Source organism: Laccaria bicolor, genomic scaffold (assembly GCF_000143565.1).
Source record: "Laccaria bicolor S238N-H82 LACBIscaffold_11 genomic scaffold, whole genome shotgun sequence".
NCBI lineage: Eukaryota > Fungi > Basidiomycota > Agaricomycetes > Agaricales > Hydnangiaceae > Laccaria > Laccaria bicolor.
This window is the reverse complement of record NW_001889882.1, coordinates 920,407-943,468: the sequence shown is the minus strand read 5'-3', so window position 1 is coordinate 943,468 and position 23,062 is coordinate 920,407. Positions and strand designations below refer to the sequence as shown.

The 23,062-nt window shown below is 48.5% G+C and overlaps 8 protein-coding genes across 8 annotated transcripts; 3 read left to right on the top strand and 5 right to left on the bottom strand.

Moving 5' to 3' along the window:
• Positions 1–15: 15 nt before the first annotated feature.
• Positions 16–900, bottom strand: LACBIDRAFT_297232 (uncharacterized protein; the record flags this gene model as incomplete). The annotated part of the gene is made up of 4 exons (XM_001880689.1): positions 16–156; positions 236–393; positions 443–645; positions 701–900. 4 exons carry the CDS (start codon positions 898–900, stop codon positions 16–18), a joined length of 702 nt encoding a protein of 233 aa, XP_001880724.1.
• Positions 901–944: 44 nt separating this feature from the next.
• On the top strand, positions 945–1,756 carry LACBIDRAFT_297231 (uncharacterized protein; the record flags this gene model as incomplete). Its single annotated transcript, XM_001880913.1, has 4 exons — positions 945–1,208; positions 1,269–1,571; positions 1,630–1,669; positions 1,716–1,756. The coding sequence occupies 4 exons, from the start codon at positions 945–947 to the stop codon at positions 1,754–1,756; spliced, it is 648 nt and encodes a 215-aa protein (XP_001880948.1).
• A 6,492-nt stretch (positions 1,757–8,248) lies between these two features.
• LACBIDRAFT_297229 (uncharacterized protein) lies at positions 8,249–9,871 on the top strand. The gene is made up of 5 exons (XM_001880912.1): positions 8,249–8,765; positions 8,824–8,992; positions 9,047–9,126; positions 9,177–9,550; positions 9,624–9,871. The coding sequence occupies exons 1-5, from the start codon at positions 8,302–8,304 to the stop codon at positions 9,665–9,667; spliced, it is 1,131 nt and encodes a 376-aa protein (XP_001880947.1). The 5' UTR covers positions 8,249–8,301; the 3' UTR covers positions 9,668–9,871.
• Positions 9,872–10,082: 211 nt separating this feature from the next.
• Positions 10,083–10,706, bottom strand: LACBIDRAFT_235009 (uncharacterized protein; the record flags this gene model as incomplete). The annotated part of the gene is made up of 3 exons (XM_001880688.1): positions 10,083–10,141; positions 10,193–10,562; positions 10,611–10,706. The coding sequence occupies 3 exons, from the start codon at positions 10,704–10,706 to the stop codon at positions 10,083–10,085; spliced, it is 525 nt and encodes a 174-aa protein (XP_001880723.1).
• A 6,304-nt stretch (positions 10,707–17,010) lies between these two features.
• Positions 17,011–18,967, bottom strand: LACBIDRAFT_297226 (uncharacterized protein; the record flags this gene model as incomplete). Its single annotated transcript, XM_001880687.1, has 2 exons — positions 17,011–17,431; positions 17,487–18,967. The coding sequence occupies 2 exons, from the start codon at positions 18,965–18,967 to the stop codon at positions 17,011–17,013; spliced, it is 1,902 nt and encodes a 633-aa protein (XP_001880722.1).
• A 136-nt stretch (positions 18,968–19,103) lies between these two features.
• On the bottom strand, positions 19,104–20,011 carry LACBIDRAFT_297225 (uncharacterized protein; the record flags this gene model as incomplete). The annotated part of the gene is made up of 3 exons (XM_001880686.1): positions 19,104–19,257; positions 19,322–19,673; positions 19,732–20,011. The coding sequence occupies 3 exons, from the start codon at positions 20,009–20,011 to the stop codon at positions 19,104–19,106; spliced, it is 786 nt and encodes a 261-aa protein (XP_001880721.1).
• Positions 20,012–20,203: 192 nt separating this feature from the next.
• Positions 20,204–21,157, bottom strand: LACBIDRAFT_297224 (uncharacterized protein; the record flags this gene model as incomplete). The annotated part of the gene is made up of 5 exons (XM_001880685.1): positions 20,204–20,274; positions 20,328–20,448; positions 20,507–20,859; positions 20,916–21,098; positions 21,148–21,157. 5 exons carry the CDS (start codon positions 21,155–21,157, stop codon positions 20,204–20,206), a joined length of 738 nt encoding a protein of 245 aa, XP_001880720.1.
• A 217-nt stretch (positions 21,158–21,374) lies between these two features.
• On the top strand, positions 21,375–22,974 carry LACBIDRAFT_297223 (uncharacterized protein; the record flags this gene model as incomplete). Its single annotated transcript, XM_001880911.1, has 6 exons — positions 21,375–21,437; positions 21,491–21,637; positions 21,699–21,809; positions 21,867–22,094; positions 22,144–22,678; positions 22,733–22,974. The coding sequence occupies 6 exons, from the start codon at positions 21,375–21,377 to the stop codon at positions 22,972–22,974; spliced, it is 1,326 nt and encodes a 441-aa protein (XP_001880946.1).
• Positions 22,975–23,062: the final 88 nt, after the last annotated feature.

Genomic DNA, 23,062 nt, shown 5'->3' with positions numbered 1-23,062 from the left:
CCATTGTCCTTTGTATTACTGTAACTGCTTCGTCTCCGGCTCAATCGTCTGGGCTTCGGCATCTTTGTCACTCCCTTCCACGTCGTCCGCTGTGCTATTCGAATGATCATGAGATGCCGGATAGTCAATGATAGATTCCAAGTGAGCGAGGGCCGCCTACACACGGTGGGGAAAACAGAAAAAAAAGGGTCTAGTATGGCGCATATCGAGAATCGTTGATAAAAGCGCTGCGCACCCTCCCGACTTCGCTGAGTTCCTGATCTTCGTCTCCGGTAAAGACCTCAAAGTTTGAGCCATCGGCATCAATGAAGGCATCATCCGGATCATCTTCATCGGAGAGCTTGTCTGGATGAAGGGCCGCGCATTGGGAAAGAGCCTCAAAGATAGGATCGACTATCCGAAAAGATTAGATTGTGCGTACCTTAAAAAATTGGAAACGTACGCGAATCGGCATTTTGAGGAACTATGTTAAGTTCGCGCATGTCATCTTCGTCCTCATTTGATGCCGCTACATCCCGTCCATAGGCTTCGTCGAGTTGACAGTAGATAGATGGTCGTGAATCTGCGCGTGAAACAGCATGTAGGGTGATAGCTGGATACTCAATCTGGAAGCCATGACCAGCAGAAGACATAAAAACGAGTACACTGGACGATTGATGGGTTAATGGTGAGGCAAGAAATTAAAAAGAGTTGTGCTAACCTGGTCAGGACATAGAGGGTGCCTGTTGCACCATCAAAAGCATCGAGAGGGGGATTCAAGGTGACTACGACGTTGTCTTCTTTGTGTCGGAGAACTGGAGGGATGTCATTGAAAGATGCTGGAGTGGATGCAACGAGAGTTTTATGTTCTTCTAGAGAAACAAATGTTGGAACAGCGTTGACCAGATTTACAGAGGGCATCGTGGTAATTTTTAGAGAACTGTCCAACACAGCCACATATCCCCATGTCTCCTCAAGACTCTCAAGCTGCTGCACTATTGGCCCACGTCGTCTCGCAGGTCGAGCAAAACGTACAGTTTCTCGCATCCCATGCCTATATATCCCAGGCAGATGCATCTGCCATCCTCACAAAGCTCCCGAATTCAAATCATGGCGTCACCCAGATCACAAATGGTATCGCAAGAATGCCACTTGCGCCCCGAGCTGCTCCCGTAGCGCCGGGTGTGAAACAAGCAAAGGCATTGTGGCCCTACAATGAGAATGGACAGGTGAGTAGCGCAGTCACGTTTGTGCTCATCAAGGGGGGGTGGTGTTGACATCAATTCAAGGATCCCAACGACTTGTCATTTTCCTCCGGCGACATTATCGAGATTGTCGAAGAGACGAATGCAGACTGGTGGGTGGGAAAATTCAATGGCAAACAAGCGATGTTTCCAGCAAGCTACGTTGAGAGGATTGCACCGGCTGCAGCTGCTGCGGTTCCGGCTAGAAAGCCCTATAAGCCTTTCGGTGCCGCGCTTCATGGCTCCGATGTGCCACCACCAGCAGGGCAGGGTGTAAATTCATTGGGTCTACAGGAGAAAGAGGGTACAGAGGAGAAGAAGAGCAGGTTTGGGAAATATGGAAATACGGTCCGTCATGTTAGCCGTAACAACACCGACTTGAAATTGATGGCATGTGGTCTTTTAGATGGGTCAAGCTGCGGCTGGCGGTGTTGGTTTTGGTGCTGGTGAGTTACCTAGGTTCTATCGGTATATCATCTTCATGTTTCATAGGTGCCGCGATTGGTGGAGGCTTAGTTCGTGCCATTTTTTGAATTTGGACGGCGTATATATACCCTCTGTATATGTCATGATTTCGACGCCTCACACATAACCTTCGCACAAGTCACGAACTTTGCAGCTAGAACTTTGGGGTGGATGCTACAGTAACAAATGTACAAGATTACTTGATGACGATCATGTCAATTTCCGAAAAATTGACACTAGTCGAGAGACCTCCGTTCAAGAAGTTTGGTGATTTCACGGTGTTCATGGAGCCATTCTGGGAAGGTGACACCGAACCCCTGCTTTTCCCGCATCTCTATGAGGTAGTTGGCAAAGACGATGAGTGTGCCGTAGCGATATCTGACCGCGAGATAAGCATGATGTAAAAACGCAAAAGTGCTCGAAACTGAACAACGCACAGATAATTCACGGTGATGTTGACAAGTTGGCGCCCTTTAGCACTACCCTTCTCGCAGGCTTCTGCCTTGAGCTTGTAACTATGAAAGATCTTTGAGGTTATGCATAACAATCAAGGGAGGACAGATAATACTCGTATATTGCCTTGCGAAGATTCTGGACATCTTGCATCAAGTCGATTGCACGGTCCGTCATCCGTTTGGCGACCTTCCCATGCGAGAGAATCCCAACAAGTTGCAAGATTGTCTTGTACTCGCCTTCGCAGGGTTGTCAGGGAATGATTCAATATCGCTCAAAGCCTGAACATACCCGCAAGATAGGCTTCTTCTTCCGATGGGCCATCCATTGGGTCGTATATCTCCGTGGCGAGGTCTTCGGCCACTTTGTCGTTCTGCTGCTCTCCGAATTTCATCGTCGATGCTACCAAACACGCAGCAACCATGCCCGTTGTCGTCCGGCCCCGGCCCATCTGACAATTGAACACGAAATCGCCTGCTTCTGAGATACCTGATCTTATGCGGTTGAGGAGTTGGAAGAGTGCGCCAGGAAGGGGTGCTTGCTCGTCAGTCTTCAATTCATGAGCACATAAATACGAATCTAAAAATGACGGCCTACGATGGCGACACGACCGTAGTCAATCTGAGAAGTAGTCAGTAACTGGACTTCGTTCGAAAGGTATGTTCCTTACCCGATATCCTTCCTTTGCAATGTGTTGGAATACATCTCTAGGAGTGAGAATTTCATCTTCCGAGACTATCTCCCAGATAGGTATGATTGAGAAGGCTCCAGGTCGTTCTTCCACTTCATCATGCAAGAGAATCCTGCCGTTTCCTTCACGCAATTCGCGCAACACATCTTTCTTAAAGCTCGCTTCCATCCCTTCCACCATCGCGGTTGTGACACCCGTAGCTCTGTGAAGGCGATTAACTGTTTCGGGCAGGCTTCTAATGAAATGGTTTTACTCAAGATTCTCTAAGGGCCGATTGACTAAGCGAAGTACGTGCGGCCTTCCAGCGACATATATCACAGGTTCCTCAACAAATCGATCAAAAAGCTGTTACAAATTCGTAAATTAACATACCTCTCGCAATGATGTCCAATAAACTATGTTCTTGCCACCTGGACCCGCATCAACTCGTTCGAGAGCTCGTTTCAATCTATCGCAGCAGAAGCAAAGAGCTCATAGAAGAAACACCTCAAGATAGTGTCGTACGTACCCCTCTACTGTCGGCATTCCACTGTTGAGAATGAGAAAAAGAATATTTGACCTTGGAAAAAAACCTCACCTTCCGCATACTTTCTTACTGGAGTCGTCGACCACGAAATCTGTTCCATCCATAGAAGGAGATTGCCCAGAAACTATGGGGCGCAGACCCATAGGAACTCTGCGAAAGTTTGGCGACCCTTCGATCCTTCTGCATACATCATCAGTCAGAGAAAAGGAGTGATACTCTAATCGTACTCAGGAAGTGTCATTTTCTGCAAGTTGGAGAAGAAATCGCTTTTCAGGATGGTGGATGCAGACAAGATGCTGCCGGAGCGGTTGACAACCACTTTCGTGACTTCATCTGGGTTTGCAACACCTTCTTTGGACGTAGAGCGTTCCAGGGGCTTCAGGGCATCCAAGCCGGCGCTGAGGAGCTCCTTTTCGAAAGTTTTAATAACTAGACAAAGAAGTGGGTACTGTGATCAGCATAATGACGAGCAAAACGCAAACCTGGGCGATTCTTGACAAACGTCTCCACACTCTCGAAGGACTCCATCGTGTCAGGTTCAGTTGACTGCAGATAGGATTGGAACACAATCAGCTCGAAATAACGTCGAAGGTTGTGCAGGCCTATATCTTGTATCAACAACCAATCTTAACTTTATTGTATTGAACGAATACCTTTTGAGACGTGAGTCCGTTTCTGTTTCTCGTCGGTCGACCGTTCTGCCAGTACGCGAGACTCCTCTATGGATTCTCTGAGGTTGTAGACAGCAGAACATTGGTCAATTGCGTCATCGACCGAACTCTTCACCGCAGGCCCTTTGCGGACAACACGTAACAGGTCTGGGAGTCATTGAGTGTTAGCTGATGACTGCTGTGGTGCCATATCTTACTGTTAATTACTTGATATGAGTGTCGCATCTTCGGCAACTCTACATTCGGTGCGGACAGCATGGAGGTTGATCGCCTGCCACGTCGAGGGGGAGGGGTTGTGGTGGATAGGTGTATCTGCAGCCATTGTTTGATGAGTAGCAGTATAATCTGTGATCGAAATCATTGAAGATAAATCAGTGAACAAAATGCAGAGTAGAAACATACAGATGCTAAGGTACTCCTTCCTCGGCCGAGCTGACAATTCACCACAATTGGAACGTCCATTGGCGTCCGCAACACTACCTCAATTAAATCAGTAAGATCCGCAAAATCTGGAGGCTTCTCTGCAGTGATAGGAATCCGGTTGTATTGGAGGATGGCATCCCCGATACTATGCTGAGATGCCATGATGTCCTTCAAGACAAGAACATCTTCGCTTTTAACTTCTTCCCACACCGGCACCACTGTGCCATCTGTGGTCTCCGTGTGAAGGAGAAGTCTGTAGTCGCAGGATCGGTTGTCTGCTGTAGTTGATCGAAAACGACCTCACCTCCCTCCAAACGCAGTCAGCTCCGCGATAACGTCGTCTCTCAATCTTTCTTCCAAAACCTCCAATCGAGATGCAGAAATGCCGCCATAATCTGGTTCAATCATGAGAAAGGTACCAGTAATTCAAAGAAAAAGAAAAGTCTACCTTTCATATTTCTCAAAGAAAACCCTTCCCTTCGCAAGCAATAAGGGGCGCCATTGATATAAACAATGGGCTCTTCTCGCAAAGTGATCCAGACAACCTTTTGCGAAGATGGATGTTCTCGCCTGATACGCTGGACCACCTCGTCGATAGCCTCGGTTGTGGGTTGCCCCAATGCATAGATGTTGGTACCGGGCACTTGCCGAAAATTAATGGCGCCTCGTACCCCATGCTCGACGTGGTGTGATTCGCGGAGCCATTGGTCAGACTTCAGAAGTGTGCTGTACATCCATTGGGCTTTAGAGCTTTTCTCCAAGAAGTTGAATGTAACTCACCTCTCTCTCAAAATAATACCACTCCGATTCTGTTGAGTGGCTGTCAAAACAAAACCCTAACACTGGAAAAATTGCCTTGCACCTTGACCACATGATCGGAGTATTCATCTCCAAGGATCTGGCCCCCAGCAATGGCAACGTCATTCCTCTTCCCAGGAACGAGTGATCGCTGCTCGGAACCGGTCTTGGAAAGGGTCGACAAATTGTTCACGGGCGCGAACACGTTCAACCGCGAGCCGTATGATTTACGAAGGAACATTACTTGGCTAGCATCCATGGAATACATCATTAGTACAACGACGTTTCAACGCCTGCGAAAACGGAACGCACGTCCAAATCTCAGACCTTGCCTTGGAGGCTTATTAGTAATGAATGAGAAATCCGTAGACTTGGACTAACCTTCAACCAATCAGAGAAGTTTTCATTGAAATTGTCCTGGGAATCAACAAAGCTCGCGAAGGCAATCATGAAGAAACTAGACAGCTTCCATTAAGAGTGTAAATTTAGAGGTTAACAGGATTTTCCGCACTATTTTTCCAGAGCTTTCACGGCTTTATTGAGGAAATCCTCTCCCGTTGCCTCGCCCAGACTGGTAAGGGAATATTTCAATCTGTACGTCAAGATATCTTCGCGCAGATTAGTGACCTGGTCGGCTTGAATATGGTGAAGTGAACACATTGTTTGTGATATATGCTCTTGATAAACCTACTGGTGTCAATGATACGGTCCACGAGTTTTTTCGCCTGTAAGCCGTGGTCTAAACATCCCAGCAAGCTTAGGACTACACTATAATTACCCATGTGCGCTTTACGAAGATTTTCGAGAAGTGTCGGTTGCGTCATGAGCAACTCGATAGCAGATTGGGAATTGTTCTGCTGCAGGCCTGCGGAAATCATCGCCGTGAGCAGTTTATACAATAATCAAAGCTTACATTGTTGAATGAGGTAGGTTAATCGAAGGAGCGACCTGCTGAGCTCCTGTTGCGCATTGGCTTGCTCAAGGGAAAGTAGAATCCTAGACTCTGTTGGCTTTAATGATGTGAATATACATTTTCACAGAAAGTGGATTGATATCTACCATGCTAGTGGGCTACGGCGATTATGCAAATATCAACGGCCAGAACCAGATACTAGAGGGGTGCCTTGCTCACCGTGTTGGATCCTGGACTGGAGATGGGTATGGGTCCGTTCACAGGTTTCAATGCATATGGATCAGGCATTCCCCGAGAGATAAGTTGTTTCCGCCTGACTAAGGATGCTGCAATCATTGCGAATGTTGTACGGACGGCGCCCATGCCGCATGAAAACACTAAGGCCGTTTCCAATGGATCGGTCGCCTTGATAACGCGCAGATACGCATCAAGGTAATTGTCCTGCAAAGGTTTATACATTTACTTGAAGTATCAACGATAAGGTGGCTTACCTCGATGGGTCGATCTGGAGAAATGGGAATGCTAAACTCAAACCTAAGTTTCCCATTAAGGATAAGTTGAGAGGAAACTGCACCGGTGATACTAGCGTTGAACCGCGTCAAAGATGGCAAGAAGATAAAGTTCATAAAAGGACGAACGTCTACATTCCACCCTTGACTCTTCATGTACTCCCACAGTTCACGAGATGTCTTGACATTGTTATTGTCAACAGCAGTCCACGTAGGTAAAATCGCTCCTTCGCCGCTATCCGCCGCTGTAATACATTTCAAGGAATGATTGTCCATCATTGAAACTTTGCGCACCGACTTCATTGTGGGTAAGAACCACTCCACCATATCTATTGAGGTGATACATTATAGTTCCCATTCCCCGAATTCGCAACACACCTTGTTGCCTCTTGAAGAATGTCATTCTTCAGCCTATTCTCAATAGCTTCAAGGTTTTCCGCGCGGTCAGACAGGGCAAGTGTGCGCCGTGGCTCAGACGCATCTCGCAACACAAAAGGTCGACCAGAGATATAGACTAAGGTAGAAGAGTGGGATGCAATCAATTCTTTGAACTTTCACGACAGTGTAGAATATGGCCTGGGATAACATGCACCATTCCAACGATACCCCCCTTAAAGGTGCAACCTGAAGGTGGAAAAACGTACCTATAGGTTCTTCCCGCGTTGAGAACCACACAACATGAGATGGATTGGGCGTGTTTGGACGACAGCCAAGTATAGATAGGATTGCCCGAAGACCTTGAGTGCGCGGCTGTGCAGCACCAAAGACGTTGAGGCCACCGATACGAGGAGCTCTAAAGTTCGGTGCGCCGTGAACGTTAAGGTCCAGATCAAGGGCACGACCTTGACATCGCGTTAACGAGTTGAATGGAATAAAGCTAGAGCTCTAACCAGATGGGTAATGATCCGTCTTCAATATGAAGCCTCTTGACAATACACTTCCTGTCCTTGCTTTCACCACAGAAGGTTCGGACCGCTTTATTAACTCCACGAGATCTACAGATGGGCCAGTCGCAGAGGTCTTGGAAGGTTGAGAATCACTTGGAAGACGTCTGTGTTTGTTCATAGAAGGGGGTATCGATGTAGGGCGAGCACGAGTGTTGCCCGAGTCCAAGGCTGCATTTTGCACCTGGGGTGGAACGGAAGAGAGTCGTGGATCTAAGGAGAGCGACTTCATTACATCCTTTGGATGTTTGTGATCCATCGTTGAGAACAATGCTGATCTATGATAATGACGCTTGGAGGTCGATGTAGAGAACGTTGTAAGAACGTGGCGTTGTTGCATCTATACAAGGTCCGGCAAATGAAGATGGTAAAATGTATGAAGGCCGGGACACAACCATTTTTTATTTTATTTTGCAATCTTCAAAAAACTTTGCCGGCCTTCCTTTTCGACCCTCGAAAGTGAATCCAAATATTCTCGGAGAGAAAAATACGCACTACCGAGCCCGTCAGGTCGGTGTACGGAGGTGGCAAGGTTCAAACACAACCCTTATTTGGTGTTGTTATAATTAGAGAGGGATCCTCATGCGCTAATCTGTCCGAGGTCTGTGCGCAGCTCAAGCGCCGCTGATGTTCGCTTTTAACGCGGCCAGCAGTCAAATGTAACGCCCATCTTTTACCGCAAGACATGGTAGACCACCGCCCTACGGATCCAGGGAATCTGGCTAAGCTTTATGAATCGCACCTCTCGCCCTACTACAAGCTTTACTCTGGCTATGGAAATGGCAAGCTTTCGACATATAAGGACAGCATTTTCCCTGCTCCACCGTTGAATTTCTCCTACAAGTACATTGTGTCCACATCTCTCATGCAATTTTACCGTTTCCTCTCCCTTGGAAGCTGGTCAGCATATCGTGTTCATGTTGCTCGAGTCCTAGATCGCGTTTTCGATGTGTCGTCGTTGCCGGAAATACTTGCAATGGCAAACGAAACAGGCAGTGGAGGGGAGACTCCACCCTCTCAACAACGGCAGACTGTTCCGTCATCTGAGCTGCACTTCATATTTTCCTTGAAGGAACGGTGGCGGGTCTTTCAAGCACAAATGGAAAATGATGCCGCTGCAGCGGCGGTCATCTGCGGAGTGGTTGCCCTGTACGTAGTGCATTCAAAATATCTTTAACTCTTCCATTGAAAACGTATGGATCCTAAGATTGACAGGTTTAAACCTATATTACCATCATGCCAGTTCATTTTCTGTGGCCCGAATGCTCTTATCTTGGTGCTTTATTTCAGCCTTCAATGGATTCTGCTCTGGTCTCGCATTGTTTGAAAAGTTCAACCACATGGACGAGAGCTTCCTGGCCATTGAGTGGACGCTTGTCAGGATGTCTTCTCCGATGTAATGGCGTCAATTAATTTCTGCAACTTTCTAGGCCGTCAAACCTACATCGTTCAAGACCGGCCTTTGGTGGAAAGTTGATTTGATTGCCCTTCCTTTCACTTGGATGCTTTGGTGAGTATTAAGTAGCCAGGAATTATCCTTTTTTTGCTGAAGGCACGTAGGACAATCCTCTTTGCTGTCATGGGTCTAATAGCAAATGCATTCGAATCATCATGTCCTTCGCCACAACCAGCTAAAGCCATCCGTCTCGCAGTTGCCATGGGCATCTTTGGCGGATGCAATATGCTGCACGCAATTTGGGTCTTCGCCACGGCTGGTCGTGAGAAGAAGGCCATGAGTAACGCATGGCAGAAGCGAGCGGAGCGAATACGCAATGGAACTGACGACTTATTCCTGTGTAGTAATCCTGACGAGCTCCCCGACTCGGAAGGCTTTTGTCGCCTCGAACTCAAAGCTGCGGATGTCTGCGAGTTCCGCGCCTTGAAGGCAAATGTGGCAGACGTAAACCACGGCCCAGAACGAAAGTATGACTGGAGTAAGTGACAGCGCTGGAGGTGTGTATGCAGTTTGAACTTTAGCTTTCGAGCGCGTTCAACATATAAACACAGACATCGACTTGATTGAAAAACTTCTCCGACAGAATATCTGGTGATTGGCGACAGATTTAGGAGGAGCATGGTGATGAGGACAATGTTGAATGACTCTGAGTTTTTTTTTTCTGCCGCCCTAGTTTGAATGTGATCGTTGTCCTGATCATCTGAAAGGATGCGGGGACAACTCGATGAAAATGTAAATATTAATTCAACACTAACGCGACAAGCTAAGGCCCTCGGCCTAATAAATATGTATGGGGTTCAAATCCAAGTCCAAGTCAATGTCCAAGTACAACTTCACCGTTACGTAGTTTGCGTGCGTTTTGTTTGACGTCCAGCACCTGGAATCTGTTCTACAGTTTAGGTGTATGCGTTTGTGCCTCTTGCGCTGGCGCGAGGTTGTATTTTGCCTGCGAGAAGTGGTTGAGCGGCAGGGTTACGGAAAGGGTAAAACAAAGGCATAGCGAAGCGGGCTTAAAACCAACTAACCATTTCATTCTCCTTCTTCTGATACCCGCACTTGACATAAAACGCTGTCCCAAAAGGCGTCAGCCGGTCATCAAACATGCATGCACTCCACTTACGAATATTATCGTCGCTACAATTCAAGATCGTCTTGTAACATCCCTGCCCTTCGCTAATCGCCGTAAGCGCTTGTATAACCCTCAACCCCAACTTCCTTCCCTGCACCTTCTTATCCACCGCAATATCCTCTATGTGGCCTACCTTACCAAGGCCTCTGAGGAACTTTTGCTCGATGAAGACACAGCCGACGGCGACGATCTGGTCGGTGGGTTTGTGGATTATGACGAGGGTGAAGTAAGTGGAGGTAGAGAGGCGCTGCTTGTCAAAGGCCGCTGAGTATGCCTCCACACCGGGATCGGTTACCACGGTGAGGACAGAGAGAACTGATAGGTGTGAGCGCGTGTAGTCTGTCTTGGCTAGTGGACGTATCTGCGTGGGGTCAGTGTGTTGTACAGCGGTCGCTGAGCAATGACGAACGTGTAGATCGGGCCCAAGCTGAGATTTGACATCGGCGGGAATGAGTTCTGGGTCAAAGAGGAGCTCAAGGTCGGCGTCGGGCGTGAAGGACAACATTGTGGTGGGTATTATAGACCGTATAGTGCATACGTGCGACCAAGGACATAGCCCACATAAACAACACCAAACTACCTCTTGTCTGCTCTTCTCCGCCATGTCCACACAAGCATCAACCCGTCGTCGCGCCCAATGATTTCAACGGTAAGCATTCTCTCCTCCTCTTCAAGCACCAACCCCCCACACCTATAGACGCCCTTTTCCACTCTTGCCTGGTACGGGACAACCGTTTCAGGATCAACCAGGACGTACTCTCTTCCAAGGTTGCGAAGGAGTTGTCAATGGGTATGGGGAGCCTTATGCGGGAGATTGTTGTGGAAGGGAAGGGGAAGAAGGCTAGGGGTGAAGGAGAGGACAGAAATGAGGTGGGTGGGAACGGAAGAAGGTAGACAGGCGAAGATTTCCAAGGAGGCTATGCTGGGATGAATGGGCTTGCCTAGGTGAGGAGTTTGCAGATTTGTTGACGGGGAGGTACGGGGACGGCTGGGGTGCGGTCCAGGTTCGTTGCTCTGCCTCCTTTGTTAAATAGTGGCTCTTGGCTCAAATCACTAGGCGACCTCAGGATCGGCGAGGGCGGAGACGAGATCGAGCTCGCTGGGTTCCTCAAGACTATGATGGGGTAGCTCATGAGTAACGAGGTGTTATGCGAGCCTGCTGAAGGTGTAAGTCCCTCCCTTCCTCCCCCTCCCCCCTTCGCTCGTCCCCGTGTCTTGGCACGTGGATCACGTGATCGCGTCGTCGTCGTGCTTTGCGTGAGTCGCGTAGCGCGCCAAGGCCGTTGCGACTGGCTTACCGGCATACCCAAGTCGGGTTTTCTTGAAAAGATACAAAGCACAAGTATTGTGTGTATATAATGGGATCATATCATATTTATCTGTGAAATTTTCTTTCTTTTTGGTACGCTGGTGCTTTGAGTACTGGGCTGGTGGTTCTGGGTTGCTTAGTGGTAACCTGGGTCGTTGGCTGTCGTTGGACGGGAGAAGCACCACAAAGGGTAACTCCGATGATCTCAGATCGGGGCATATGAAGACAACATTTCTGTCTAGAGGTGCCTCCCGACCCCCATGCATACAGCCTGAAGACAACTCCTCAATTTGAAATTTGTCCTGGTCGCTGTCCGTCATCTTCACCCTAATGGCAACCGCTCCCACTTCTGGTGTTGTTGACCAGCCAGGGAGTCTCTGCTTGGTTTACTACTGTTCTGGACATGGTTGAGTTCTGCAAAACTAGCGAAAGAGTCATACTAACCTCACTTGGTTCCAGGCTATGGTCACGCAACTCGCGTTTCTGCTTTAACTCGACATCTTCTCAGTCTCAACGAGGAGCTTACAGTGCATATCGTTTCCTCTGCACCAAAGCACGTTTTTGCCGACTGCATTGTCGAGGGCGCCATTTATCGCTACGCTGAAATTGATCCTGTCGTAGTACAACCGTTGGCGTAAGTCTTTTTCCCATTGTTACCTCTCACTGGCACTTGCGTCCTGAATTCGAAATAGATATCATGTGGATCGCCAGAAGAGCATTGAAGGATTGAAACTCTTTCTCAACAAAAAGGATGCCTTGTTAGAGAGGGAAAGACAGTGGCTGCTTGATGTCCACGCAGAAGGCGTACTAAGCGATGCTGTATTCCTTGGATGGTCCGTCATTTTCTTTAGAAAGTCCACGTGGACGCCGATACCCTTTGAATTTTAGTCTCGCCGCAAAGGCTGCCGGAATACCATCCATCTTGGTCACAAACTTCTCCTTTGATTCAGTATACAGCTATTTTGCGACTCCCATGATTGACGAATCGGGATCAATATATTCCGACGACACAGGTTATGTTGACACAGAGAGGTTAAGCGACTCGATTCCAGACGTTCCAGTTTCTGCCAAAGAGCTCGAGCCCCTCGTTGAGCAAATGTTCACCGGGTATCGATGCGCAGACCTCCTGGTGCTTCTCCCTGGCTTTATACCGATCCCTTCATTCAGTATCTTTCCTGGACTTCCATCCCCAGCTTGGATCGACACGAATAGCAAAAGGATCCATCCAGAAATTGTTACGTTTCTGCGTCAAAAACCGTCTGAGGCCGAACTCCACCCAAGTCTCCCTTTTCCAAACTCACCCCTGCCCCTTCCCACTCGTTCAATCATATCCGCGCCGCTTCTCGTACGGTCACCGACCTCGAAAGGAATTGTTTATACTCCTGAAGGCCGTTCGAGTCTGCTTTCTTCTATTGGCATTCCCAAGCACCTTCACGATGAGTCGACGACAAAAATTCTCATTGTGTCATTCGGTGGGCAGGTTTTCCGAAAACCCAGCAGACCAGGGAGCAATTGCAGTAGTCGTAACTCTAGTCGCGAGGACCTAGGTTTGTCCCCGAAACCTAACGGCGATCAAACACAAACTCCGACAAGAGGGTGGAATAATGGGCAATTGTCTAGCATTTCAGATCTTGGCGACTTTAACCTGCACCTTTCAGCTGCTCTCGCAGAATGCACGTACACACCAGGTAAATTCGATCATCTTTCCATGATGCCGAATCGTCTTGCGACAAGCCATCGTCTCTGGGTTCCTGGTGCACCTCCTGCCTCAAAGCCATATTCCAACCTGTCGATTAACGGGATACCTGTTATTCAAACGACCCCTCCAACCCCAGCACTTTCAACATTCGCGAAATTCAAAGACGATGGTGCATTCGAGGCGCGTCTACTACCAGATCCATCGTGGATAGCTATTGTCTGTGGAGTGACCAAAGAACAGTGGGCGTTTCAAAGCGAAGGAGAAGATGCAGAGCTACCCGAGGGATTTTACGTAGCTCCGAGGGATGTCTACATGCCGGACCTCACTGCCGTTGGAGACGTATTGTTAGGGAAATTGGTGGGTGGTTTCTGTTGTTCTTGGCGCTTGGCGCAGTCAATGGAATTTTCATTAGGGATATGGGACCGTATCGGAATGTGTCGATTCATGCACCGCGTTCGTTTACGGTGCGTTGGCGCCGATTAATGGGGTTTGTACGAAATTGATATGCCTCCCAATGGGTAGTCTCCAGGCCATTATTCATTGAGGAACATGGTTTGCGTTTGCTTCTTGATCGCGAAGGGGTTGGCATTGAACTCTCTCGCCAATCCTATGAAGCTGGTGACTGGGCATCGGCTGTAGAAGACGCTTGGTCCCAGTGTAAAGCATTGAAGAGAAGGAAGCGATCCGATATGGCTAGAGGGATAGATGTGGAGAAGCGAGAGAAAGAGGGTAGAGATTTGGCAGAGACTGTTGTTCAGTGGGTAAAAAACAGAAGAACAGCCACGTGGGGTGAGTTAAAGCCGTTTACGTAAGTTATAAGTAGCAGTTGAGCAGGCAACTTTGACAACTCGTTAATCATGGCCTCCCCTTCACTGCCTGTCACAATCAAGCCTGCCAACATTAAGGACAGTGAGGCGATTCCATCGTCGTATACACCGTCCCTCGGCACTCCGGACCTTCGCGCTCTTCGTGCACAGTATGCAGGCACTCCCCCTCCACCAAACATTCCTCTGAGAGCTACCCAGACGCCCCTCAGCAATCGAGTCGGATCTCCAGCCGTGTCTCTAGTACCTCACTCTGACTCGCCACCTCGCCGTCCGGCTCCTCAGGCTGTAGGCGGCCTTTCGGCATCTCGCCAACCTGGTTCCGACACCCCACCCGTATTTGATTTGGACGACCTACCAGACGAGGAAAAAGCCAAAATATTGGGCAGACATTTAGTGCCCAAGGACCTACGCACGAAAGCTCTACTCGAGGCCAAGTCAGCAACAGGGTCGGACCTCGGGAGTTTAAATGGCTCAAAGCCTGGTAGTTCACGTTCAAGGAGATCGTCTGCGGGCGGGGCTAAGACCCCCAGGAGAGAGGACTCCGAACCGTTTCCCATTCCATATGATGCTCCTGGGGCTGATGTAACGTGAGTCCCTCATGTGTTAAACCCTACGATGTTTTCTCAAGGAGACACAAGCCATGACATTTATAAATGGCATGCTGACCAGCGGCGTCAAGCTGGCAGGGTTCGCTCGATTTCATTCGCTGGTCCGAGTCAACCCCCGCCTACCGCCTTTGAGCATATTCACGAGCCTGGTGGCTTTAGACGAAATTACATGATATTACGTGCCAACGAGCAGGGAGTCGAGGAACCCCAAATTTTGAATAATTTTATCGACTTTTTGCTCTTGTTTGGCCATTTTGTATGTCGCTTTCATCCTTGCGCAATCTTCATCCATTGTAATTCCGTTTTCCAGGCTGGAGAGGACCTTGAAGAGGACGAAGACGAAGGCAAAGAGGACGACGAGGAAGCTGACGCAGGCGTACCATCTACGACGTTGACCGCAAGCTTGTCCGATATTGCGGAAACCACACCTTTGCTCACATCTTCAACGGTGTCGAGGTCGAGGTCGCGTTCTCGCCGCAGGCGCAATTCTGTCGGACCGGCTGGAAATGCCACCGTTACCCAAGCTGTCTTAATGGTATCTCCTTTTCCTTATCGATTCACGCATTCTAGGACCAACCAGTATCCCTACAGCTGTTAAAGTCCTTCATAGGGACTGGCGTTCTTTTTTTGGGCAAGGCGTGGGTGATTGTTTGAATATCGACAACATTTTAACTGATGGTGCTCTAGGTTCCTGAACGGGGGCCTTCTCTTCTCCACCTTAACTTTCATTTTTATCGCCTGTATATCGCTCTATTCTTTCCTTCTCCTCGTCAAAACGAAGTTTGTCGTGCGTGGAAGCTTTGGAGGTCCGTCAATTCTCGCATTCCTACTCCTCTGTTTGACTTATATTATTAGACATTGGCGGAGCTATGTATGGGCCCTGGATGCGCTATTTGATTCTTGGGTCAATCGTTGTTTCCCAACTGGGCTTTGTTGCTGCATACACAATCTTCGTCGCTGAGAACCTTCAGGTAGAATCATCATTATATTTTGGTGTTACGGGTTTAATTTTCTGACACGCATCTTTTAAAGGCGTTCGTCATGGGCGTTACCAATTGCACAAAACTAATACCCGTTCAATACTTCATTGTGATGCAGCTCTGCGTCTTTCTGCCACTGGTTTTGATCCGAGATCTGGCAAAACTAAGCACAACAGCACTCATCGCAGACGGCTTTATACTGGTCGGTTTGGTATATATTTTTGGGAGCGAGATTTCTCTCATCGCGCAACGTGGAATTGCGGAAGTCAAACTCTTCAATCCAAAGGATTTCCCTTTGTTTATTGGGTGAGTTTTGCGAGCTGATCGACGTGAAAATAATAATTTATCTCCATCCCAGCACAGCAGTTTTCTCGTTTGAAGGGATTGGTTTGGTATGACTACCGAATCTGACTCGTTCTTATTTTGACCCGTCTTTTAGGTCATCCCGATCACTGACGCAATGCGTGAACCGCACAAGTTCCCGGCGACGTTGACAGGGGTCATGGCGTTCTTAATGGGTACGTGCTTTTGTTTTGCTTTCGTCATACGCTTCTCATTTCTGCGGGTAGTCCTATTCGGAGGCGCTGGCATTCTCGCGTATCTTACATTCGGATCAGAAATTCAGACTGTAGTCCTTGTAAACCTCGATTCGTCGAGTAAGATGGTGCAATCAGTAAGACCATTTGGGTTTATCGTCTATTCGCTTTTTGCTCATGATGTTGGCTAGGTCCAACTCCTTTACGCACTTGCTATCCTCCTTTCAGTGCCGCTCCAGTTATTCCCAGCCGTTCGGATCCTCGAGAACGGGATATTTACGCGAAGCGGAAAGGCTGATCCCAAAGTCAAGTGGCTGAAGAATTGCTTCAGGTTTGGTATGGTGGCCATCTGCACGATCATCAGCTGGCTCGGTGCAGCTGATTTGGATAAATTTGTTGCCTTCGTTGGTAGCTTCGCTTGGTACGAGCTGCATGCATGTTCCTTGTTCTTCGTTCAATTTTTCTTTTCTTTTCAGCGTGCCGCTGTGCTATGTATATCCTGCAATGTTGCATTACAGGGCTTGTGCACATACACGAAAGCAGAAACTGGCAGATATGGCAATGATCGTCTTTGGTTTGATCGCTGCGGCATATACGACCATTCAAACTATTCGAGTCCGTCATTTTTTCAATTCTCCATTTTTCTTCTATTGACGAAGGACAACAGCTGATGTTGGAACCTGATACGTCGACGGGCTCTCCATACGGTAGATGTGAGCCTGTCCCTCGAACATGACGGGCATTCTAGCTTGCGGTGGCTGGAGGGACAATATATACATATGTCGGATTCTAGATGTCATACCATAGTTGTAAAACATAATTCATGCAAGGATCGTGATTGAAATACATGCTACTGCCTCGTCAAATCCCCAAATCGCTCATCCGTCGTAAACTCGTCCGAGAGGCCGCTCACGCCTGAGCTGGTACTTTCATACAGGCCAACGGTACAACCGTGGCCTCGCCGCCGATTCTTCCTCTCCCGTAACAATTCCAAACTCTTTTGTCTGTTGTCCATCCATTGTTCACTCGCTCTCCTCGCTGCCAGTGCGTCCGATAGAGAATCCCGCCTAAGTGTTCCATTCTTGCTTGTTGAATTTCGTCGGACGCTCAGTCGTCGGAATGACTGGTTCGCGCTTCGTTTTGCATGGACCTTCCAACTCTCTTGGTGAGGCTGTAGTGACGGCAAAACAACGCCAGCAGCTTTGAGCACATCTCTGATAGGTGCGTGACCTTTCGTGTTCTGCATACGGTGCGCGTAAGAGCACGTCAATCTAGTGGAGCGAAACATCAACTCAAATGCAATGATATAGAAAGTGGTCGCTTTACCCAGGTCCAAAAACAAACTCGCCGCCAAGCTGTCCAATATCACCACCCTTTTCCCATACAGGCATGCCTACTTTGAAGGCTCTGACGACGACCATGGCAATCCCGCCTACCAGTCCATGCTTGACGTAGTCTTCATCACCGGTGGTTTCCTGTTCTTCGATATATCCATGAGCACTCATCGCCAAACCGTCCGAGATGCTGCCATGATGACGACGACCATGCTCTCGCGCATGACCACCCTTGTCCCTGCCCATTCCCAGCGCGGTATAGATCGCAAGCGAAGGGTCTGTGTATATATCGAACGGCAGCTGGAAAATCTTGCGGTATTTTCCAATCATGGCGTGCGCTCCATTGCTGATGACCACCAACTGCACCTCCTGAATTGAGTCCTTGTTTGACTGTAGCATCTCAGGCTTCACGAGAGACGAGAGGGACGACATATAATCCTGGCAGAGAGGGCACCAGAAGTGGCGTATAAAGATGACAATGGTGCGGTGTTGGGCGAAGATGGAGCCGAAGAGAATACGATCGCCATTTTCAGTGAACATGGAAAGAGAAGCAGCGTGGCTGAGTTGTGATAACGGGGGAATAGCCCACTCTGATTGGGAGAGAGAACCAGTGCCATTGCAGCTACTATTACAATCCCCAGCGAGGAAAGGCGGCGTGCTGGGAGGACTTGGTGCAGGACGCGGGGAGGTGAAAGCATCTTCTACAGAGTGATCATATGATGGTGCAGGGGAAGGAGTTGATATGTTGACATAGGATGAATCGGAAAGTACGCTGGAAGCTACTGCTGGCTTGATGGAGACCCTTCTTTTCCTCAAGAAATTTGATGGGGCAGAGATCGAGGAGGAAAGCGACTGCTTGCGCGAGGATTTGGCGCGACCAGCGTCGAATGATTGCGAGTGTCCTAAACGCCCGGAATTGCAAGCATCGTATGTGTTCAAAGACTCAGGAATGGGTCCAGAAGTTTCGTACATCGGGCAGTCGCTCACGGGGACCAGACGTTTTTCTTTAGACTCTTGAAGAACCATGGAGACCACAGGGCGTGATATAAAGGCCTTACGGATGTGCTTGTAATCCTCTTTGTTTGCTGTAGTGGCGTCGTCCAGTGTCGTCTTCTGCACAAGGAATCGACCAAACCTCTGAGAGTTCTGTCTGCCATGAGAAGGTTGCCTGACAGATCCGCCACGAGAAGGTCGCCGGACAGGTTTGAACCTGACATGGGGCACAGTCGTATCGCTTTCAGTGCCACTGCTTTCCCCGTCTCGAACTTCACAAAGACGATATTCCGGCGACAGACGTTGGGTGGCTTGTGTTGCCTGACTCAGCTCGATAGAATGTTGGCGATCTTGTTGGCTAGCTATTCTACTTCTGAGGACCCAGAGAGGCGCAAACGGATCAGAAGGGTCCGGCGAGGGAAAACGTTCTGCGACGGAGATGGCTGGAGGCGGTTTACGTTTTACACGACAAGGAATCATGACTGTAAGACGAGGTCGTCGGACAAGTTGAAGGCGAATATTCAAAGGGAGAGGATAGCATGAGGCTGACAGTGACAGTAGCAAGAAGCAAGAAGCAAGCAAACAGCAAAATTCAAATTCACACAAGAGTCGGGTATTACATTTCCAAGCCCATCATTGTACGCATAGTCGCAGACATCGCTGCTAGGCCGGCATTGAAAGACCGCCGGTCTGGGCCACGCCTGAGGGCAAGGCCCATCCGCGATGCGCTCTGTTCACCGTAAATTCTTTCAGGGAGAGGTGAACCCATCCTAAATTGTAGCAATAATGGAGTCAGTGTGCAGTTGCTCAAGCTGAAGCACCCCCTTGACTAACCTGCAAAAGTCACAAGTACAGGGCTGCGTGCCTGACCCATGATGATCACATCCATAATCCATTCCAGCGTCTGTGCCACAACACGTCCAGCGGAATCCCTGCGGCCAGTACTTGTAGAACCTCTCTTCGTTACCACCATACTGAACTTCAAACTTTCGCTTGAAATCGGCAGCTTCGTTTTCAACGACATGTCCCCATCCCGTTTCTTCTAATGGGCAAGACCAAGTGATAAGTTCCAAGCGCCCTTCGTGCTTGTTTCCGTCTCGACACCTGCGGTGCTTATCGTACCACACGACTGGTTTCTTGCATGTAAGTTTGTGAGTGGGCCAGTCGGCGCGTTGACACGCGGTGCCTGATGACAACAGACTGAGTTAGTGGCGTTGAGGGTGAGAGAGTCGCTGAAAACTCGCTGCAGTAATTATGCTCTTTGCAAGTGGAGCACCGTTGAAGTGTGACCTCCTCTTCGCCTTTGCGACAAACTTCGCATGTACGTGGAGTAATAGCGGGGTGGACCATTGGAAAACACCTTTGAGGACTGAACTCAACGATAACGTTCAAATTGACATTCGAAGGAGTGGCACGCAAAGGTTTATCGATGGTCCAGCGGCAATCCAGCGGCGCCACACAAATGTCAATCAATATATCGGGTACATGATAAAGTTCAAATGGCCGATGTAATCGACTTGACATGTACTGGCAGTGGTATAGCTAAAAACAGACGGAAAATCCATCGTACACAGTTGACAAGCTTCATCGTCTGCTTGAATTGTTGTGTGATCTGGTTGCAACTGTGATCTGACTCGGCGTGCTTTGTGTGCGTGGCCGATAGCGAGGCCGCAAACAACATGATGATATAGGTTGAAAGACGCATGCAACGTAGTATTAAGCCCAGTTGTCTATCAGTGAGTCGCGCATCTCCCCGATTACTGCTGTTGAATCCTGTCCTTGGAGCTCTGGGGATGGGATCAATATCATCGAATCAAGTGCCAAACCTTCAAGGACTTACTGAACGTTGCCTCAATCACGCTGATCTCTGTTGCCGTTGTCTCCAAGCCGGTAAACGCACACCAATCGTTTACGACAAGGCCGGCGCCAATAACGTCTGAACCTCGGTTTACCGTGCCAGCCTTTCGGGGTTCGAGATCAATTTATCTACCCGATAAAAAAAGAGATAAATGTGCGTACCACCAGAGGTATTTGGAGGAGACTACTCAATTCATCTTGATCCTGTACACTAGTTTTTGGGTGCACGAGACCACCTTGATTCGTGATCGCACAGTAACTTCCAACGAGAACGTTTTCTGCAATTGTTTGCCGGAACACCTCAACCTTGAGGACATCAGCAATAATTTCTTCGGTCTCCCTGTCTACATCTGGGTGCACCATGGCGACGTAATCGTTGCACGCGATAACATTTCCCAATGCAGATAGACGTTCTTCGACACGCTGAATCGCGACAGTGTCAGGTAACGAATTGCGCAGATGTTGTAGTTCCTGGTCTGTCGTTGTGGAAGGGACTAGAAGTCCGTGCCGATTGCCTAGTGGAAAGATAATGAGTAAAGTTGATGATACATATAAATGTGAAGTATTGCACCAGCCGTAAGTCGACCAATGATTCGCGTTCCTCCAATACTGGTGTGTACTATTGGGATAACATCTCCGAGTTCGCTTTCAAACGCGGAGTAGAAATTTGTGCTGCCTTGGATTGCAGCTAGGCAGTAGCTGTTTGTTAATTTTGAGAAAACACCGATGTCACTGCTGTTTTCAAATTGGAGACCTATAAACCGTTGAGATGCGACGTCAAATAGAAGCTAAGGAAAGCATACGGGTAGCCATGGTTGTAGTGGTATGGATAGGAGGCTTTCAGATGGATTAGATAACTCAGAATGATCGCGCTAATAAAAAGAAAAAGATCCAGTCACATTGCGTCACAAGCCGGTTCCGCCACCTCTGTTGAATGCACCGAGTTATGTTACATCGAATCTTTCCGAGCCGAGCCTTGAGGACTGTTTTTTCGCCATGCTCAAGACCCTATTTCCGCCCTTCCCGGCGAATGAATCACAATTTGTCTGCTAGCGTGTCAAAGGTCGAAAAAATCATCCTTGACGGTATCAAGGTATTTGACGCGTTCTTTAAACCTCTGTACGCAGGAGTTGACAGAGTATTAAGGCAACAGGTCCAATCCCCTTTTCAACGTACATGCAACTATGCCTCTCCCACCCTACACATGGATATTACATGAACCCGTCACACCCTGTTTTCGGAACAAGAGGCGATTTTATTACGAGTCCTGAAATCAGTCAGGTTTTCGGAGAGGTATGAAGGATTTTTACCTCTTGTGAGAGTCTCAGAGGTAATGATCGGCTAGTGATTACAGCTCGTTGGTGTCTGGTTGCTGTCTCAATGGGAAAATGCGGGACGGCCTGCCGCTGTCAGACTTGTTGAACTTGGTCCAGGCAGGGGCACGCTGATGGACGATGTCCTACGAGTTCGTCTCTCTGGTTTCCTACGATTCACTTTCAAAAATGTAAATTTAAATTTCTAGGTCATCTCGCGGATAATACCTGGAAATAGTTCCATCAACGTACATCTCGTTGAAACGAGCTCTTCAATGCGTTCCTTGCAAGAAGCAAAACTGTGTTCATCTTCACGACAAGCAAAGTTTGACATTCACTGGCATCATTCCGTGAGCGACATCCCACCCAGCGTTTCTGAGTACACAATGTTTTTCGCCCATGAATTTTTCGATGCATTGCCAATACACACTCTTCAGGTGAGTGTTTCAAGACATTCACCCACACGACTGACGAACGAGACATCAGAAAACCGAAACTGGGTGGCATGAGGTACTCATTGATGCGAACCCTGACTACAATGCGACTGGGGATTGCCAAACGGACGTTGAAAAACCCAATGTTCTGAAAACCACCACAAATTCAAATTCTCGGTTGCGTAGGGTTCTTTCTCGCTCGCCCTCAGCTACATCTACTCTCTTGGGCCAATCTTCACCCAGGTTTTCGGAAATACCTATAGGCTCCTCAATCGAGGTTTCTCCAACATCTTTCAGGACGGCTAGGCAAGTAGGAGAACTGTTGTTGGGAAATGTAAAGAATCAGGAAGATGAATCATCGCGGTCGCCTGGCGGTTGTGGTCTTATTATTGACTACGGAGATGACCATGTGTTTGGGGATTCATTTCGAGTAAGTCGCATGAGAAAGGTCAATTTGCATTTTTTTACCGCGGCTGCGAAGGCATTTAGCAACCACAAGCTCGTCGACGTGTTCGATCAGCCCGGTGATTGTGATCTCACTTCAAACGTTGATTTCACCTATCTCAGAGAAGCCGTTGAAGATCTAGGTTGGCCCGGCTACTTCCCTGCCCATTCACAACTGCTTATATGTCAATTTACAGTCACGGTCCATGGGCCAATACCGCAGTACATGTTTCTAGAGAAAATGGGCCTGCAGCTTCGTCTTGATTCATTGGTACGCGCAGCCAAGGCTGAGGCACGGAAAACTGCAATTCGTGATGCCGCAGAGAGGCTTGTCAGTAAGTCTGGAATGGGTACGGAGTACAAGGTAATGGGCTTGACTACAGGTGTAAAGGATGGAGGGAAAGTGTGGCCTTTTGTAAAGGCTGAAACCGAAAAGTAATTTATCCAACGTTCGGGCGCTGCCGTTCGTCGTAGGTACATAACCAAAAGGTTTACGTTGGACTTACGCGTATACGTTGCGATTGGGG